Source organism: Trachinotus anak, unplaced genomic scaffold (genome assembly GCF_046630095.1).
Source record: "Trachinotus anak isolate AG129_WGS33_773 ecotype Australia unplaced genomic scaffold, CSIRO_AGI_Tana_v1 ptg000018l, whole genome shotgun sequence".
Classification (NCBI taxonomy): domain Eukaryota; kingdom Metazoa; phylum Chordata; class Actinopteri; order Carangiformes; family Carangidae; genus Trachinotus; species Trachinotus anak.
The window spans coordinates 2,893,457-2,906,657 of record NW_027273869.1 but is presented as its reverse complement, the minus strand read 5'-3'; the positions used below and the strand labels follow the sequence as shown (position 1 = coordinate 2,906,657).

Genomic DNA, 13,201 nt, shown 5'->3' with positions numbered 1-13,201 from the left:
GGTCTGGTGTGATGCTCTCTGTGGCGTCTTGGTGCCTCCGTACCTGGTATCATGGTGTGGAGAGCCTTCAGGTGTTCATTGGTCACGCCGCTCTCGTTACACACTTTGTCTACGAAGCGGTTAATGAAGCGAACCACAGAGTTGGCCACGTCTGAGCTCTCAGCGTCTTCGAAGCCGCTCTCTGTGTCGTAGCTCTCCGCCATGCTGCCTGCAATACTATGAGACAAAAAGAAAACAGCTGTCAACGTCTTTCAATTCTCACCAACCTGCTGTAGAAACTCACAACAGTACAAACAAAATCTGCTGATGAAGTGTAAATGAAACCATCAACCACTGCAGCTACAAGTGGAGGTCAAGTAGATTTTTAACCTGGGTCAGGTTTCTCCTTGAATGAGCTGACGTTGTCATGTTCGATCTAAGTGACACATTTATGGGCCACATGCATGTGTGTATATTTGTACATGGTTCTGCACATGTGTCCTGTCTGCAATATACTGACCTGGTTAGAACAGACTTTAGGGGAAGAAGACAAATCAGAAAACTGTTTTCATGATTTCACATTCAGCAGCTGCTACATCTACATCATCATCATCATCATCATCATTGTCATCATCATAATCATTATAGTTATTTTAATGATTTCCCCATCCTGACTTCCTTTCTCCTTTTATATTTGTCAAAGCTGTATCTAATGTATGAATAGTGCTATTCAAATAAAGTTTTTATTATTATTATTATTTCTTTTTCTTTTTGAAATCACTGAACTATATGTTTGATATGTTTGGCCGTGATGTAATAACATTACTTCTTCCTTTTCTTATCTCTAGAGAAATGTCAGCACCACATACTGTCCACCTCTGAATAAAGACACCATTAACCTTTTAGTCCGTTGTCATGTTCATATCTGTGTATTTACTCCTTGCTGTTATTATTATTGTTGTTGTTGTTGTTGTTATATTTATATAAACTCTATACATTACATTATTATTATTACTTAATGTTTAATTATATGTATTTTAATGTCCTTTGTACATCACTTAGATCAGCTCAGCTGTGTTTAAATGTGCTCCACAGACAAAGTTGACTTGATTTAACAGATGATTGGTTGTTGTTTGGTTGCCAAAGTGTTTGTTTTACAGACTGATCCTGGGATTTCTAAATGGGCAGACGGACAGACAGACCCCTATAAGAGGGTCGACAGCTGTTGGTACCTGTTTGTGACGTAGCTGTTGCTCACACTCTCCACGTCTCCGAGGCCCGTGCTCCTCAGCAGCCGGTTCTTGCTGGTGTCCAGCGGCAGCAGCAGGTAGCTCATCCTGTTGGCGTAGTGAATGGCCTGGCTGAACACCGTGCTCTCCTCCTTCTGAACGCGCTCCGTCTGCATTTCCTTGCTGAGCGTCGGCCACAGTCTGTTCTGCTCTGACGCCAGCTCCAGGGCGCTGACCCCCCTCCCGCCACCTGACCCGTCCTGCTGCTCCTGAGAACAAAAACAAGAGGGTAATTAACAAACTTTTACCACAATAATGAAGAAGTTTAACACTCATCACTTCCTTGTTCACTGCTGTATCATTTTGGACAGAGGTGAGAACAGTGTGAGTGCTCACCTGGTTCTTCTCCCCTTCCTCTGTTTCCAGGTACAGAGCCCTGATGTGGTTCTGGACGTCGCTGTAGAACATGGCCTCCCAGAACTGCATGTTGGTCCACACCATGTGCTCCTGCACGCAGCTGTAGGCAAACTGAGTGATGCCTGCGCCTAATTTCTGCCAAAGACAAGGAAGGTTTTTACTGAAGAGACAAACTGAAGAGCCCAGTGACAGACGAAATGAAGGACGTCCACCAGCCTCAGATGGTTCTCACTTAAAGCTGAGTCACTGACACCATGTGGGTAGGTACTGGTTATGTGAGGCTCTGAGCTGTTAAAGCTGAATGTGTGAAATGACTGTGGTGATGCTGGTTATGAACTTACTCTGCAGAAAGCCGTGACCAGTGGAAGCAGAGCAGCTGCAATGCCGTGTTCATCCATATGTGAACAGTCCTGAAGAGAAACAGAAACACGTCACATCAGATGACATCTTGCAAACCATAAAACAGAGATGCATCCTAAATACGATATCTGAGGCTTATTACTGAACCATTCATTGCTTTGTATGTGCTTAAACTTCTGTCCTGCATATTTACTAGTTGCAGAGGCAGTGTCTTCCACCAGCAGCCCAGGGTGCACATCGGTTCACTCTGCACAAAGCATCTTTAAATCTTTTAACAATATGAATCTTTAAATAAGATCTAAAAACACTGATACTGACTCAGGAAATGTAGTTGGGAGAGGACATTAGTACGAGGAAGCAGAAAAAAACTTTTAATTCTTTTATATAATTTCATCTTTATTTGGACTTTCATTTTAGTTTTAGTAGTTTAACTGGAATTAACAGTTTGATTGATGTGTGAACATGATTAAGTTTATTTCTTGTGCATTGTATAATATTGTAATATTAGTATGTAGTATAGTATTTACAGTTTGTATGAAATGTGGAATCAGGACACATCATATGCCTCGCTGCTATGATTCAGTGAATGAGGTGTAGCTCAGTGTGTGTGCTTTGTGCTCTAGCAGCTGAGGTGTTGCAATGTTGTCAGGTTTACCTGTAAGGTGCAGTTCATCATGCGGACGATGTAGTCGAACTGCTGATCATCCAGCACGGCTCGGTTCTGCAGCACGTGCTGATTGAGCTCCTGGGTCAAACAAACCCGGGCTGCCCGACCCTTCAGCGCCCGCAGTACAGCTGGCATCAGCTGGACAGAGGAGACAACAAAAACAAATCATGCACATAGCCACTTCAAAAAGCAAAGAGTTAAACCATCATCAAATCATGAGAACAAGGTGATATGTTTTTAAGTATTTGGGGAACAAGACATTTAAAAGGCCAGAAACCACCAGAGAGTAGATCCTGTTTCTGCAGCATTTTGTAACATCATTTAACAAACTGTCTGAAACTCCTCTCTTGCTGCAGAAATGCATCACACTCACCTTCTTTGCCTCTAGCATCTTGTTCTCAAAGATGTATGTGATGCAGTTCCTGACCACCTCCAGCCTGCGGGCGCTGTTCGCCATCACGTTGCTGTTTCTGTCCACGAAGTCTCCTGCAGGGATGAGCAGAGGGAGGTAATCAGACACTCATTCATCACTGCAGCGCCGGACTCAACCCCATTAGACACACGCCGTGAGACAGATTGTCGAAGTCAAAAGTTCACACAGGAAGTTTGAGGTGCAATGAAGAAAATGAACTTGGTGTAACAGTTTTACCAATGAAGCTATTGTCACCCAACACCCACAGCCGTACAACGAGATTACACAAAGTGTTTCCCACTTTATGTCGACGAACACATCATTACAACCGCACGCCTTTTCCAGGCTTCACAGTTTTAGTGAATCTACCAGTGACAAAGAAGAATTTCTCTAGAAACAGTTTCAGCTCCTCAGTCTCCTCCCCAGCTCACCCAGTGGGGGTCCGGATGGGACCATGCCCTTGAGCTCCGCCTTGACCACAGGAGGCGCAGTTTTGAGCTTGGCGGCAGCGTGGTCGATGAAGAGCTGCACCGCGACCTCGTCCAGCACGGGGAAGGGCGTCTGATTCTGTGCAGAGTTCTGGCTGCTCTCTGACGGTCGCTGGACTTTGTGCATCGCCACCGCGGGGTAAGGGTTCTCCTGTAGTACGGGAAACAGAGAGAATCACCGTGAAATGAAGAGGAGAGGAGGGAAAAACTGAGAAAAAGAAAGTCCAGGAAGAAATTGGACAAAGTTATGAGAGACAGGGATAAGTTCAGTAAGAAGGGGGAGGGGACAGAGGGGGTGAGACAGAAAGAGGAAAGAGCGTAATAGAAACGTACGTTTTTGAAGAGCTGCTCAGCCAGCTCCTTCACGTGGGTCATGACTTTGTGTGGACAGGCCTCCTCTTGTCGTATTCGCTCCACCTCATTGGCTACCAGCTGTGAAAAGAAGACACAGATGTGAGGTCGCCTCAGACTTCACCATCTTTCCTTCATATCTGAGTCCGTTACGTTCAGCTGCCATCAGATCAACTGAGACAATCTTTCTCAAAGCTTTTTCAAACTGAAATAAGTAAATAGACGTGTTCAGACACCTGGAGCAGATTGCACCAGCTGAGTTTGAAAAAGCAGGTCTCAACCCTTGTGCTGTTCTACGCCTGACTTTGTGATTTGAATTTGCACCAAACCTGACTGACCATGGTCGTAGAGGCGCCTGGTCATTCTAGCAACACACTTCACTCTAACTTCTACCTTCAAACAAGTTGGAAGATATGGACAAAAAAACCAAAAGAAAGATGATTTTCACTGATGCAGAGCATAGCCTGACCGCAGTTGTCCAATGTACATCGATCATATCGTCGACAGTATTTTGAAAGGCTCTGTTTGCATTAAATCTGAGCGTGATCAGCAGCTGCAGGGCGGGGGGCAACACCACGTTTCTGTTGAAATGCTGAAGCTGAGGAGAGAGCTCCTCGTTTAGCTCAAACAGGGTTCATCTGCCAAAGTGAAACCTCTCATCAGCTTACTCTCCGGTGGGTTTGTCCGATCATCTGTCACCCTTTCTCATCTTAACACCCCTTCGTCCAGTGGTGCCAATGTGCAAACGTGCACAATGCACCACAAAGGTAAGGCAAGCTGCAAGCTAACATGGATGTAACAATCGAAGTATTAAGATGTACAAAAAATGGCTTTACAAATATTTAATAATGGATTTATTTCATTATTATGATTTAAAAAATATATATTTTCAGATAAACTGTCACCAGCTTTTGTAGGCACATAAGGACACTAGTCCTCACTAAAAACTCAACATGCACAATCAAGAGCCAAGTGGTGCACATTGTGCTGACAGACTCACGTCATCAAACAGGTCAGTGGCTCTGTAAGGAGGCCCCCTCTCTGACACGAAACCCGCAAACGCCATGCCGTCCAACACCTTCATAAGGAAGTCGTCCTCCGACAGCGTCCTCTGACCCAGGAAGGCGGCCTGTGGAAACACACGTTAGCACTAATCTGATCTGACCACACACAACTCTTGTGTGTGTGATCTCATCTGAATATTGGTTTATGTAAAATACACATGATTGGTTTGCTATGTTACATGCGGTATCATTACAGCTGGGTTATCTTCCTGTACCTTGTGGAATCGGATCACTGGTTCGGGGTGAATGCGAATAATGTGTAAACACCAGCGATAGCCCTGGAAGAGCCGGGCGAACAGCCACAGGAAGACGGCCCGGATCTCCTTATCCTGAAACACACACAGCAGTCGAATTAAAGGTCGAGTGAGATGTCCGTGTGTTTCTGATTATAAAGCAGGTCTAGGTTCGATATTAATACTGAGAAAGTATCAAAGCCTCAGTCCAAAGCAGTCCAATGCCCCTAGCCCCGCCCACCTGGACCCACCATCCAACCTTGCAGGATTTGGTTTCTCTGAGTGTTTACCTGAAATCTACTGTATTTTAATTCAGTCGCTCAGTCAGCCAATCAGAATACAGGCTCAGATCCTCTCTTCTGATTGGCTGACTGACCTGTTGTTACTAGAGCTCCAGAGAGAAGCCTGAGAGAGGAGATGTAAAACTACACTGAGATGGTTTTTGGTTCTTAAAACCACAAATATATCTTATATATAACACACACACCACTGTTGACTGTTTGGATATAAAATATCAGCACTTCATCATCTTATCTGTTAGACATTTGTGTTGAATTGTGTTAATTTGTGTATGAATTCTTAACTTATGGCCTAAAGGGTCTCAGTGACCTTTGACCTTTAAGCACCAAAATCTTATGAGTTCCTTCTGGAGTCCAAAGTAATGTTTGCACCAAGTTTGAAGAGACGTGTTTCTCTTACCTGGATCTTGAGTGCAGAGGGTTGTGTGGACACTGGGGGGAAGGCGTGATCAGCAAATTCCAGCTCTGGATCCAAAACCTACAACAACAGGAAAACACCATCAAACACCTCTGACTACGTCTCCCTATACTTCTACTGCTGCTTGTCTCTGTTCCATAATGAGCCAAGACCTGAGGTAATCACACTGGATAATAATGATCCAGGAGAAGCTCTGTTGCTGATTGTTGAGGATATTGTCACTGTTGATGTTTACAACAGCTTGAAACAGCTGAGATGGTTCTTCTCACTGACAGATTTTATCTTGTCCAGCTTTAAGGAAGACAAAATATTTCAGACTCCATGTTTCATGAGACAGAAACTGTTGGAGTTGTAACATATCCAGGTCTAACAAATACTTATCAGCCTGTGGACTCAGGGCCATTACATGAATATCCATTCAGCTGAGTGTAAGGAGAGCAGAGCAGCTAAGCCCTGGTTCATGGTTGCTGCCCTACAATCTACAGCATCATGGTTCCCACAGCACTCACTCAAACCTGCCTCTGCCTTTCTCTACACAAACACTTTGATCAGTTTTCCTGCTCTGCAATGATCTATTCTTGTGTCTCGTTACAGTGATTGAGGTCAGTCCCTCCTGTGTGTGCAGATCAGACCAGCTGATACCTTTGAGTCTGTTTAGGCCATTAGTCATCCACTGAGGTAAATTCACCACAAACTGATCAAAACCAGCTACAGTCCTACAGTTTATAAATGTGTGTTGGTGTTGACAGACAGACTTCCGCTGGCTGACGACACAGGCCCATAACCCAGTGAACTTCTGTGACTCATTTCCAGCTTTAAGTCCATCAACACACAGGAGTCTCCAGGTTATAAGTCACAGAGCACACAGAGCAGCCTGCGACAGAAACACAAAAACACAAGGGATGATCCGTAGATTTCCCAATAACATCTTTTATTAGACCTGTTGTTTGTTATGTTTTTTGGGTTTTTTTTTGCCTTGTCCTCTTAGGGATTTAACAGTAAGTAAGTCACAGTTCAGTGTCTTTCTTGAGGACACTGTTACACACATCTGTGTGGACAAACACAAAAGCTGCTGTCAGGATGCATGTATTTGAATGTTATACTAAAAAATAAAAGTGTGTTTAGAAGATCATTCAGAGGATTCCTTCAGTGTTGGTAGCAAAATGAGCTAAGACAGTATTGGAACTGGATAACAGAACAATGCCCATTGTAAGCTGATTAATCTTAATTACTGTCATCTCTATCTGACAACATCATAAAATAAAACAACTAAATTCTTACGAGATCCAGGGAATATAACCAACTCACATAGTGCTCTATGGTCTGTATCCTTGCTCTAAGTCACCTTGTCAAACATGTTTAATTGTCTATAACAAGAAACACAGGACATCAGCAAAAATAAAAACATTAAGATAATAAAACAATTAAAAGGACATAATTAAATAAAGTGCTGATCCAACACAACAGATGAGAGAAGTAATTTTAATATGAGGCTTGGGGTCAGACATGGTGTCTCACACAGCAATGTTCACAATAAAGCAGATGAATCAGATACTGTTGTTAACAAGTTCATGATCCCTATAATATGAGAATTTCAAGAAGCTCACATTTACCGCACAAACTCTTCCCAACCACAACACCAAGCAAAGCTGACGTTGTGTTTTTCACTGGTACAGAAAGTCGGTTTATAGATGGAGAGAAGAGCTGAGAAGAACAACTTTAAGCTTTTTCAAACTCATTCACAGAGGTCACTAAAGGTCAACCGCGGTTCAGATCTGTAACAAAGTAAGGTCTTGACCTTACCCTGTAAAGTGCCTTGAGATAATGTATATTATGATTTGGCGCTATACAAATAAAATTGAATTGAATTGAATTGAATCCAGACTCAGACCCACAACCTGTAAATTATTGAGAATTATTACATTTTGACAGTGTTTTATTTCAACCAGAGCAGCTAGTTATTCTTTTCTACTGGTCATGTGACGCTACTCAGCCAATCACTGCGACTTCAGTCAGTCAGTAACTTTATTTCTTTATTTTATTGGACCTTGAGTAAATGTTGTCTAACTGGACCTCTTTGAATCTGAATTGAATAGCCCTGCCAGTGATGCTCTGCCCCTCGCTGTCCCAAATGTAACATACTGTAGAATCAACTGAAAACACAGGTATAAACAAATAATTAAATACATAAAAAAAGCAAAATAAAGACATGTTGTTAATGAAAAATGCTATTTCTGTATTTTTAGATTTATCATTATTTTTTTCTATACTTCTGCATTAATTTCACTTTATTTATTCATACATTTATTTATTTATGCATTTCAAGATTTATTTATGTATTCCTACATTATTTATTTCTGTGTCCAAACAGCTTTGCCTTTCCATTAATGAGAGTCAACAGTACAGCCCTCTAAGAGGCACCTCTCTCTGGATTTACTGTGCTGAGTGAGAGGCAGACAGGTGGAGCAGCACAGTCAGTCCACACAACATCTGACAGAGATCTGAATGAGCTTCTAATTTCAGGACAAATCAGGACAACGCATGATTAGGAAATATCTCTGAATCAAATATTATAAATACTGCAAGAGTTCATGGGAAGAACATGTCCAGTTTCAAAATCCAGGCAGCAGCCAAACACACTTGGCATATCTGAGTTGAGACAGAGACATGAACGCCAACTCCAGCCTCTCCCAAATAAACACATCCTAACCTCTGCCTCAGTGACATCACAGCTCCAGAGGATCCAACCCTGTGTCGCCAGCAGAGGGACAACTGTCCTCAGGTTTGTGCCAAGCTTCACCAGACACTCAGTCATTTAACACACAAACAATAATCAAATAAAATGAATCACTGTGTTTTACATGTGACTGCAATCACAACAGCAAACAGAGCAGACCATCCAGGGAGGCATGACCTGGCACTGGAACATGCATTAAAAGGATTTTCCCACAACTGACCCCGAGCAGTCAACCAGAAACAACCAATTTCATACAGAGAGGGACTGATGATGTTTATGAGTTTATACTGAATTCATTTTATCTTAATTTGACATCAGAAGCTTTAATTTTGTTACTGATCTGTGGAGCTCTGGCTTTCTGCTTCTTCTTGTCTCACTGGAAAATGACTGTTCTCCTGAGTTTTAGTTTTTCCTCAAGAATTTACAGTTAATCAAATTCAAAATATCCTTATTTTATCCGCTGGGCTTTATTTTCAGAGTCCTAAGTGCACAGTCTACAGTGTGTGGCACAAACGCATTTATTTTTCACAGAATTAAATTTCAATTGTGGTGACGTGATTACATATTGTGTCTGACCAGCGAGTCCTGACACACGCAGCAGCTCTACAAAGAAGCAACAGCACAAATCACCACGTTAGACATCTTTTATTATGAGACTGTGGCGGGACAAATTTAGTCTAGGTGATGAATGGGAAACACTGTGGCACACTCTGCTTGTGCGTAACAGGCAGAGTGTCTGTGCGTTGTGTCGCCGCCTGTGTAGGAGCTTATTACTCTCTTGACAATGCATCCTTAAAATAACAGTGAAACACTGCGCCGCTAACTGAAGCCCAGGTTTTTGTTGGTCAATCGCTTTTCCATGGTCTCAAGATGGCAACGTACCAATGGATGTGGCTGACCACACCTCATTTTACGTGTATTTGTCTTCAAAAGCAGTAAAAGAATTAAAATTAATGAGGGTGAATTATTTTTATAGATGCTGTATATTGCTGTAAAAACAGCGTCACCACGACTAGTTTGTCTTGCAGACAGTTAACTCTGCAGCATGTGAGCTGGCAGAGCAGCAAAATAGTAAGTAAACAAGAGAATCAGCCTCCACCATTGAGCAGATGTTAGGGTGTATCCGAGACAGTCAACAAACTATGACCAGAATGCCAACAAGCCCAGTATTGTGTGATTAAATACAATCACACAATACTGTGATTGTATATACAATCATTTTGTTTTAAATGTGACTGTAATCATAATATTTTATATCCAGTGACTGAGCATCTTATCATAAACTGGGAACAATTTCCTGCAACAGTTCTGTTGTTATCTACACACCCAAGACTTTCAATAAAATGAGTGACAAAAAAATCCCACTGTTTAATCGTATCCCATCCCATAATTGTAATAAAACATACACACAGTAAACAGTGTGACCAAAGGGAAGCAGGAGAGAAAATTCCTGCACAGATCAATGGGATAATAAGGAAGCTGGGAAATCATTTGTTTACACACATAAACAGATAAAAAGTGTTTCTCAGAACGGGCTGGTGCTAGAGTACTGGAAGAGGCTGAAGCTGCAGGGCGCAGTAAAGTGCTCGATACGAGGTGGTGTTGTTTGAAGTGTTTGATAGGAACACAACAGTGCAGCGCAGGAATAGCATTTGATAAGATATTCTTTACTATTAGGCAACTAAGGCTGAGTTGGCAGCATAAATAACAGGGCCTGAGTCGGCTTTACTTCCTGAAGAGGCTCAGGTCCTTCAGCATCTGCAACGAGATGCTCTACAGGTTCCATCAGTGTGTTGTTGTGAGCACTGTCCTCTCTGCCGTGTTGTGCTGCAGCTCAGGCATCAGAGCAAAGGACGTAACACACTGAACAAACTCATCAAGAAGGCCGAGTCTGTTGTTGGTCTGAGGCTGCTCACACTGGAGGGGGTGGCTGAGGACAGAACTCAGCATCACCCACCCAATCTGGACAAACTTCAGAGCACATTCAGCCACAGACTCATACAACCCCACTGCATCAGGGAACCTCACAGAGAGTCATTCCTGCCCAGTGCAATCAGACTCTGTAATGCATCTCTATAATTCACCTGAACACTCTGCTCTCTCACTCTCTCACATTGGTCCATATACATATTTATTCATATTTATGTACTTCTCATTTCTAATGTATACTTGTGGAATTTCTGTGTATTTTGTCTTTTATTGTCTTTTATTTTATTTAAATTCAGCTAATGTGACATTTTGGTAGGTAGGCATTGCATCCCTTCCTCTCAGGTAGAGAGGGTTGTCCACCTACTGGAAGGTCGGTGGTTCGACTCCCGCATCATTAACCCAAAACTGCCCCTGATGTGTCATTGGTGTGTGAATGCGTGTGTGTGGTAGAAAATACTACATGTGTAGGAAAAAGTTCTGTATGAATGTGTGTGTGAATGAGTCAATGTGGCTTCTGTTGTAAAGCGCTTTGAGTGGTAGGAAAATGCTGTCTCATTTAATTTAGTCCAAACTAAACCCTAAAATTAAAAAAATAAAAGAACCCAAAAACTTTCTGTTCCACTTAGAAAATAAATGAAATACTTACAGGAATGATAGAAAGAAACTTTTGTGAATAGCCAAAATAAAAATCTTTCTAGCATCTCAGCCCATTGACCAGCTCTGAGGAATTTACTGGTCCCACTGGATGTTCATGAGATTTCCCAGCGCTCAGCAGCAGAGTGTGCGGGGTGTGTTCAGTGTTCATGTAGCAGCTCTTACCATGGAGAGTGCAGTCTGGGTCTGCTGAAGGAGCGGTTCGGGCAGCAGGGAGATGTGCACACACTCGGGGATGGTCACCGTGCCGCCGTCCAGGTCGGCGATGATCACATCCAACTAAAGCACAAAACACACACAAACACACACACACACGTTTCATCTCTGCTTCTGAGACTGTTGATAAAAGCACATCAGCATAACACACAAGCTGATAACAGCAAGAGGAGGAAAACACAGAGACAGACAGAGGACAGTCATCCCTGTCAACAGCTGCTCATTACATTAAGCTCAAACAACAAAACACACATTCATGTTTCACTGCAAACAGCAGGAAAGGCTGCCCACACGATAACCTCCGACCCTCGACCCCGACCGCTGCTCATAAATTGATAATGGGTGTGTGACTACTGTACAAAACACAGAATCTCCTTGTTATAAGAAACAATGGCTCCATCAGAGCGGCACAGTGAGCGGCATGCAGCAGCAGACGGTCACAGTGTTCATTACACAACTCATCGGATTTTAATAAGATAGCAGAAAATTATTTTCTTTCATCAAGGTATCTAGACACTAATTATTGTCATTTATATTGGTTTAATTTATCTTGACAGGGTTTATATAGAGAGGCAAACAGGTATCAGATAACCAGATGGCAGCAGGGGCAGGTTTAATAAAAGACATGAATCATCTCTTAATGGGTCAGTAAAGGTTTACATGAAACATACTCCCCACTGTGATCAAAACCCAGATCCATTTCAGAATAGCTGAGGGTTTAATGTATGTAGGTATATAAGAGAGAAAAAATTACCCTCCTCTGTCTGATTTTAAAGGTCCCATATTGTACAAAGTGGAAGTGGAAAGGGGATTGATCAGGGTGACTCTAAATGGTGGATTCATTTAGGACCATGAAACACATCCTGGGATAAATTTAAAGGTCTCATATTGTATGTTTTTGACTATTGGGTTACAACAGTTTGATTAAAAGAGTGTTTTTAAGGTCCCATGTTGTATAAAGGTAGATGTCCATGTGTTTTGATTATAAAGCAGGTCTAGGTTCTATATTAATACTGTGAAAGTATCAAAGCCTCAGTCCACAGAGAAATGCACACAGCCTGTATTCAGAAACTGAACCTTAAAACCAGCCGTCAGGACTTCTGGACCTACTATCCAACCTTGCAGGATTTGGTTTCTCTGAGTGTTTACCTGAAATCTGCTACATTCAGAAAACAGTCAGCCAATCAGAAGAGATACTCAGATCCTCTCTTCTGATTGGCTGGCTGACCTGTTGTTACTAGAGCTCCAGAGAGAAGCCTGAGAGAGGAGATGTAAAACTACACTGAGATGGTTTTTGGTTCTTTTTTTTTTTTTTTTAATATAATTTTTTTGGCTTTTCATGCCTTTATTAGATAGGACAGTCGAGAGAGACAGGAAATGGGGAGGCAGAGAGAGGGGGAATGACACGCAGGAGAGGGCCGCCCGGCGCGGGATTCAAACCAGGGCCGCCTGCAGTGAGGACTATAGCCTCAACACATGGGGCGGGTGCTCTACCAACTGAGCTAAACACCGCCCCTGGTTTTTGGTTCTTAAAACCACAAATATATCTTCTGATGGAGATCAACACTTCAGATAAAACACAGGAGAAGTGTAAAATATGGGACCTTTAAGAGTAACTTTATTCAACTATGTAAAAATGCTCTCAACTAAAACTAAAATTAATTTTCCCACAGATGTAAACTGGAAGCAGATGTTCCAACTAGTCCATCTTCCACACAGTGCATGCTGGGTTCTTTAATGATACTGCT

General features: G+C 42.4%; 1 protein-coding gene across 6 annotated transcripts in view; it reads right to left on the bottom strand.

Moving 5' to 3' along the window:
- sbf1 (SET binding factor 1) overlaps positions 1 to 13,201 on the bottom strand; it is a 67,097-nt gene that overhangs the window by 13,011 nt on the left and 40,885 nt on the right. For all 6 annotated transcript variants that reach the window (XM_071501894.1, XM_071501888.1, XM_071501890.1 and 3 more), the window contains 12 exons: positions 11,403 to 11,516; positions 5,900 to 5,977; positions 5,183 to 5,296; positions 4,904 to 5,032; positions 3,886 to 3,984; positions 3,496 to 3,703; positions 3,026 to 3,138; positions 2,641 to 2,790; positions 1,967 to 2,035; positions 1,605 to 1,760; positions 1,212 to 1,477; positions 44 to 216 (listed from right to left, as the gene is read on the bottom strand). In XM_071501894.1, coding sequence (XP_071357995.1) covers positions 44 to 216; positions 1,212 to 1,477; positions 1,605 to 1,760; positions 1,967 to 2,035; positions 2,641 to 2,790; positions 3,026 to 3,138; positions 3,496 to 3,703; positions 3,886 to 3,984; positions 4,904 to 5,032; positions 5,183 to 5,296; positions 5,900 to 5,977; positions 11,403 to 11,516 — 1,669 coding nt within the window. The remainder of the gene's footprint in view (positions 1 to 43; positions 217 to 1,211; positions 1,478 to 1,604; positions 1,761 to 1,966; positions 2,036 to 2,640; positions 2,791 to 3,025; positions 3,139 to 3,495; positions 3,704 to 3,885; positions 3,985 to 4,903; positions 5,033 to 5,182; positions 5,297 to 5,899; positions 5,978 to 11,402; positions 11,517 to 13,201) is intronic.